A 7,437-nucleotide genomic window follows, 5' to 3' on the forward strand; every position below is an offset into this window, starting at 1 on the left:
GGATGGCCGATGCATGGCATGAGGATGGCCGGCGGTGAGACCGACACGCGGCACGCCGTGATGCACGCCCGGCCGGACCGGCCAGCCTCACCGGTCTGACCGGTGCTCAAAATTTTGGGGTGTGACACAGCACATATCCCCAATCAATCCACCTCGACGCACCGTCATGACTCAATATAACGCATATTAGCATACGGTTTTGTATTGCTGATCCGCCTGCTCATCAGTACTTCTTCCAAATAGAGAGTGTCTCACCGGCCATTCAAATTTAATTTGGGCCTTGTTTAGTTGCGGGGTGTAAAATTTTTGAAAAGAAATCTTTTCACATTTGAAGTATTAAATATAAACTAATTACAAAAATAATTACAGAACTCGTCTGTAAACTACGAGACCAATTTAATGAGCCTAATTATTTCGTCATTAGCGCATGGTTACTGTAGCAATTTAGTGTCTAATTAGACTCATTAGATTCGTCTCGTAATTTACAAGCAGACTATGCAATTAGTTGTTTATTTCGTCTAAGATTTAATACTCCATGCTGCATGTAAGATTCCCGTTCGATATGATAGATTTGGAATTTTGAATTTTGCAACTAAACAAAGCCTTTCTGAAAGATAAATCTAAGACGGGTCTCCGTAGACCTCGAAGGGTTTCTCTTGTCGACTTGTCACTAACGACGAACTCGCCTAGGAAGGCCAGATGTTCATAACCATACTCAGATGAGGCATTCATCTTTCTGATGTCAGAGACTATATCCATCAGGCTCGCACTCGCCTCCATGATCCTCTTCAGCGGCAGAAGTGCGTTCCTTGTCAGGATCGCGTGCATCGTGCTCGTTCCAGCGGGAATGATCGCGGGCTCGATGCTGTACTTCATCGGCTTCCGGTGGGGCCTCAGCATCCTCGTCGTCGTCACCGTTCTCTTCTGCGTCCACTGGCCGTTCGTCGCCGACCACATCGGTGACGACGGGGGCGGGAGCCTCCCGGTGCGGCAAGTGCAGCAGCCGGCGCGCACCGACATGCCCGTGCAACCGCGCTGCGTCGGCCTGGTTGCCTCGGCGATCGCCGCCCTGCCAGCGTACTCATACGAGAAGAAAGCCGGCGGCGACGAGTGCGCGGTCTGCCTCGGCGAGCTGCAGCGCGGGGAGGTGGTGAAGCAGCTCCCCGCGTGTGCGCATCTGTTCCACGACGGATGCATCGATGCGTGGCTGAGATCGCACGTCACCTGCCCGGTGTGCCGGTCTCTGGTCGATGCCTCGCCGCCGGTGGCTGCCGGAGTCGTGCTGCGGCGGACGGAATAGGTTGTTTAGATAGTGCAAATGTCCTGGTCTAGTGCAGGTGTGGCATTATCCTTGCACAAAACTTATTGTTCAATTTCTTGGAAACAAAGAGTTCCTTCCGTTTTTGTCTGACAAACAAGACAGGTTCTTGTACAGTGTGTATATATCTCGCCGGAGGGCATTTACCTTGAATACATGCCACTGATTAAATTCATAATTTTGCAACTAGTTTTTTCAAAGGAATTCCACCATCATCAGATAGGTGCCTTCACAACTTCAAGAAAGAATTTGCTCTGGTTATTCTACGAGCAAAGGCAAGATGGAAAGATATAATATCAGAATGGATAGAAACACTTGTGTAATTGATTTATTTTTTACCTTTCTTGATCAATAAATGTACTGAGTATGTTTGTGAGCATATATTTGCCCACCTTTCCAACACAGGAACTATTCAGTAACACAATGCAAATTTGGCCACCGGCAACAATAATAAAGGTCCTGAATCCAAGTGCTAATGGATGAAAGTGCTAAACTTTAGTACTAGCTCATCCAAACAGGCGCTACTAGAAAACACGTTAAAGGTCCACCCAAAAAGTACAGGTATGAAGATGAACCGGTACTTATGTTAGCATAGGTACCAATTCATCTTTATACCGGTACTTTTAGGGTGGATTGAATCGATAGATGAGACTTAGGTACCGGTTGGTATTAGGCTCTCCATAGGTACCGAGTGGTAACTTTTACAATAGTACCGGGTGGTACCACCAACCGGTGCCTATGGATGAGCCTTAGGTACCGGTTGATGTTATCAACCGGTAAATTAGGCTCATCCATGTGTTACTTCAAAAAAAATATCTCTCTTCCCATCAGAAATGATGTGTAAGTGAGATGGTAAGAAAGGTTCACATGAAGTAAGAGATCTTGAGTTCGAAACCCAGCCAACCATTTTTGACAAAAATAGGTACCGGTACCAAAGAGTGCCTTAGGCACCGGTTTTTTTACCCGGTGCTGATGACCGACACTTTTAGTCTCCGTTTTCGGGTACCGATTCTAAAACCTGTGCCTAAGCTTCTTGTCACCTGGTACCAAAAGCCTTTTTTAGTAGTGGGGAGTGCTAATGCGGTGGATTAAATTTTAGCCAAGCCTCAAAAATTTTAGCATGTGTATGAGTGCTAGTATGTGCTGAAGTTTAGCACTCAACTTTAGCTCATTCAAACAAGCCCAAAGCCTAGCATCAGACACATAATCACATTATAGTCCCAGCAAGTCCTTACATGGTTTAGGATATGGATGTATACCTAGTTAGAGCATCTTTAGTACTCCATCCATTCCAAATTGTTGTTTTGCAAAATTTAAAGATTCATAGATTTTGCAATGTATCTAGACATAGCATATGTGTAGGTGCATAGCAAAAGCTATGTATCTAGATTTCCCAAAATGACCTATATTTTGAAATAAAGTAGTTTATTTCTCAATAAATATTCCGCCATAACAAGCTAGGAAATCTGAAAAATCCATCTATGCAAGGCCTATTCCCGTTTTTGCTCCAAAGCGCGCACCGGGCGACGCTTCGTCGTTCACTTGTGCAGTTAATCCCTCCCACGCGCGTCTCAACTTCCATTCGTCGGCGGTCTGATGCTCTCGACCCTTGCCATATATTCCTCGTGTGCAGCTATCCTTCCCACCCAATCTGAGTATACTTCCCACCCATCCTCATTCCTTTGCTAGCACAGCAAGGCTGTTCCGCAAGATGGCGACGACAAGCGGCGTGTCGAGGAGCAGCCCATTGTCAAGGTTTCGAGCAACAGCAATGAGGAGCGGTGTGTCAAGGAGCAGCATGCCCTTGAGGAGCAACTTGCCACCAACGATGAGAAGTGTGCCGGCGACGAGGACTCGGTGGGATCTCTTCCCTCATCGGCACAGAGGATCTGCCCACCAGTTTCAACGTCCATGGCGCATCAATTCAGAAAGAGGATGATGTCGGCCTGGAGATGTTTGTTCAAAATTTGGACGAAGTTGACTTCGTGATGGACTCTCTGGCCAGTGATATGGTTGTTCCGGACTCACAAGTCGAAGATGTGACCATGCTTAGTGAGTCGTTTAGTGAGATTGAGGTTGACGTTGCAAGTTCCCTCATGCAACTCCATGCAACCAAGGTAAGCAGGTTTCAATTGGATAGGGTGTAATACCAAAAAAGAAAAAGAAAAAAGGTTTTAAAAGGGAGGAAAGCCCAGGCCCACACCCCCTCCATCCTCCCATTGACCCCGAGCTCTCTCTCTCTCTCTCTCTCTCTCTCTCTTGTTCCTTCCTCTCCTCCCTTTGATCCTCTATGGCTGCCATGCCTTAATCCACATCTACAATACCAAATCAGTAGGGGGAAGGTAGTAAAACAAAACGAGGAGAATGAGAGGAGCAAGGAGAGGTGCATATTCGATGTAGATCGGCTTCTCTCCCACCGTTTTCACTACCCTAGGGTTTCAAAGATAACAAGGTGAGTGGGATTCCATCCTCCCTGCTTAAATTAGATGTTCATGTCACTACTAGAAAAACTGCTTTAAGGCACCGGTTGAAAATACCCTTTGGTACCGGTTCTTACAAACAGTACTAGGCATCTGGGACTAAAGGGGTGAGGCACGCTAACACTGGGTGGATGACTCGGTATTAAAGGGGTCTCTGCGCTTTGTAGAAAAACAAAATATGCATGTGTGCGGTGGCTTTGATTCAAACCCGTGACTTTTTGTCTCGCGTATAGCTCCCTTACCATCTCACCTACAGAGTAGTTGTGATTGAGAGGAAGATATTTTCCTTTTAAAGTAACTTGTGGAGCACCTTTGGTACGAATGGTAAACACCACCTATTACCAAAGGCTAGTCACCAGGTGGTGTTTCCACCCGGTACTAATGTGGGAAGACCCATTAGTACCGGGTGGTAATATCACCTGGTACCAATGTCTAGCTTTTGGACAGGGTGGTGTTACCACCCGGTACCAATGTCTAGCTTTTAGTACAGGGTGGTGTTACCACCCGGTACTAAAGGGTCCCCGGACCTTTCTATCCACCTCAAAAGTACTAGAACAAAGATGACCCGGTACTAATGGTATAATTAGTACCGGGCCATATTGATCCAGGTACTTTTGAGGTGGACCAATGGCCTCTTTTCTAGTAGTGTGTGCGAGTTTGGGGTTGGAGATTAGGTGGATTAGAAGGGGGGGGGGGGGAAGGACTTTTCAGTGTCTCCCTCGTACTTCAGGATTGTTATTACTGTAGCTCGAGCAGTGCTAATATTTGTGGAGTTTTGGCAACCTAAATGATTTTTCCTCAAGAACTTGATAATAACAATGTTTTAGGGGACCTTCAGTTCTGTTAGCTCATGAAATTCTATCATTTTAGCCCAAGTGGTTTGTGAGATATTTATCGTCGAAGTTAGCTGTCCTGTTATGACGAAGTTCTGGACAGGACTGGAAGTAGGGGGATTTTCTAAACCCTTATACATCCTATTGGACTTTCCAAATTTCATAGTCCGTAGTACTTTTCATTAGCTTTCCAGATTGGCAAAGATCATGGTTTTTGGATAAGGGAAACTCCAGATATGGATTTTCAAAGCTAGATGTATTGTTTCCTTGGCAGGATTTCTGGTTAATGTTTGGACATGGTTTAGGCCATCCTATTGAACCTTTATGCAAAATTTCATACTACCAAAGGTGGAGGCTATGGAACTATCTCTATTCTGGTGAAATTTCATAATTTTTTAGCTTAAGGGTTGGATAAAAATATCTAGGCTTGTTGTCCTGATTTCTGGACAGATTCAAAACTCTACTTTTAACTGCAATTTGACGACCTTAATGGCATTATAAAAATAAAGATCCTCCAAGAAAGTTTCAAGTCTTTCTCTATAGATTCCAATAGTGCATTCTTGTACTAGCATATCTTTTATAGATTAAACGATACACAAAAGAGAAGTAGCAGTGCTGCAGTTGGCTTGTGGCTTTCTCGCTGTTTTGGGTTGATGGTGGATTGGGAAGGGGACATAGGAGCGCTTACCATAAATAATTGTTGGTATGAGTTTTTATCTGATGTTAGAATGTCAAAATAGGTGGTAATACCCCAAATCACGCCTAAAGCGGTGATCCCTTCATCAAAGAGGAGTAAACACTAAGATGTTTTCTTATGAGTCCGAGAGATGGTAGAGAACCCTTGCTAATGTTTGTTAAAGATAGTATTGTTCTATTGGACTATCACGCTTCATATATTGTCTATTTTCTGTTGTTTCTGTATTGTGCTCATTTCAAGGTTTGTGTGTCAAAAATTTCTATTTCGGTATCTTGTAGTGTAGCTGTGTAGCATCCTAAGGTTGCATGATATCTAGGGTGTCACACAGGGAGAATCAATATGTGTCAAACTTGATGCTTCTGGTCATGCTCCGGGATGGCATGGACACCATGATTAGAAAACCAATATAATGCTACATCCACAGACCTACTTTGGTTTAGTCATGGATATGCACCTAGGCTTGGATTGTCAGAGGTTCCTGATGAAGCTTTCTATGTTCAAAATCTACTTTCCTTCTATGTATGCAGATAAGTAGTTTCATTATTGTTTAGTGAATTCACATTGATCAGCTTTTGATTAGTTTATTGTAAAGGCATTGTTCTGTTCAATGGTAAACTTTTGATGTGTTCGGTTTTTCATTAATTTTGTGAAGAACATGTGGCAAGATCAAAAGCAAGACCAACTAATCGAAAGCACATGTGAACTTCATAGTCCTACTACATGCATCTTGAGTATGATACTTGCAGTTCAAAAAAAAAAACAAGCAGTACTTCCAGTTTGCAGTTCAGTTTGCGAGTACTTGCATGTTTTCATAGCCTAATACATGTCCAATACTGTCAGTTATTGACAAACTGAACAGCTTGAATATAAAGTTCTATAGGACACTATAAGGTTACCGGTAATTGACCTATCATCTCTAAATGTTTCTTCTTCATGTATGTGATGTTGTAGTGTTGCCGTCCTTTATATGCTTCATGATCTCCTTCATGCAACCTTGTTGTGTTAAGAAAATCCGATTTGCCCCATCCGGTGGGTACTCGTCAAAAGCTCCCTCAACCGTTGCCACAATTTCGTTGATGTTGTTAGGATTTCCTCTCTCAAACAGTGCTTGGATTGCTGCGAAAAAACCAAGATCTAGAACATTAAGTTCTGGCAAATTAGATGGTTGACATGTTAGCCTAATGTCCCATCCATCACATTGGGCAGCAGCTAAAAACTCGGGATTGTTCATGTCGATATGAGTCTTCGCATTATCTTGTTGAATGAAAATGGGAAAATGCCTTTCCTCTGCCAGCCACTTTGCTTTGATTGCAGGTAACACTTTGTTTATAAGGAATTTACGGCTAGTGGCCTTTGTAACAGACGTCATTGCCTCTGTGATCATGGTACCTACAACAAGTAAGCAATTGAAGCACTTGCAAGATGTAAAGATAACAAATTTGAACAAAGATATGTAAAAATACAAATTTCATACATGTAGGCCTGTTTTCTCTTTTTCTCTCTTTGTTGGCTCGACATAAATGAAGGGGAAGACACCTAGTTTACCATCAAAGATGCAATTTCCATTTTGATCAAATCTTGGCCGAGCAACAACAGCAAGGAACATCACTTCTCTATGAAGTTTTTGCTTTTAACTTCCCTATGAGTTCTCTCTCCATCGTTGGCGAGATAATACCTTTGGTTGCGACGGGCTCTATAGAACCACTTCTCATCATTGTAGATGATGTTGTACATATGTTTAAAACTTGAATCACTATCTCCATACAAAGCCTGAAACATGTTCAAGCAGCACCTCACGCGAGCCTTCTTGTTCTCATCGATCAAGCTGAACTTAAGGTCATTAGTGTGCCTACGGAAATACCCTTCCTTAAAATGGTTGAACCGAGTGGTTTTCTTTATACCCAGAGCATTGGCATGATCTTGAAATGTTGTGCGCTGCCTCAAAGGCACGGCTTTGATGGCTTCAGGGTCTATTTCAATTCTTTTACGACCACAATTAACCAATTTGTTCTTAACACCTGCTATCCCACCAGCATCCTGTCCATTGCGCCATATTCGATGCACAACTCTAATAGGCACACCGAACTTCTCATCAACTTATTTGGATAC

General features: G+C 43.4%; 1 protein-coding gene across 1 annotated transcript; it reads left to right on the forward strand.

Annotated features, from left to right (window-relative positions):
- Positions 1 to 778: 778 nt before the first annotated feature.
- Positions 779 to 5,879, forward strand: LOC120702118 (E3 ubiquitin-protein ligase ATL59-like). The gene is made up of 4 exons (XM_039985879.1): positions 779 to 1,231; positions 3,008 to 3,175; positions 3,247 to 3,435; positions 5,856 to 5,879. Exons 1-4 carry the CDS (start codon positions 779 to 781, stop codon positions 5,877 to 5,879), a joined length of 834 nt encoding a protein of 277 aa, XP_039841813.1.
- The last annotated feature ends 1,558 nt before the right edge of the window (positions 5,880 to 7,437 follow it).

Source organism: Panicum virgatum, chromosome 4K (assembly GCF_016808335.1).
Source record: "Panicum virgatum strain AP13 chromosome 4K, P.virgatum_v5, whole genome shotgun sequence".
Taxonomy (NCBI): domain Eukaryota; kingdom Viridiplantae; phylum Streptophyta; class Magnoliopsida; order Poales; family Poaceae; genus Panicum; species Panicum virgatum.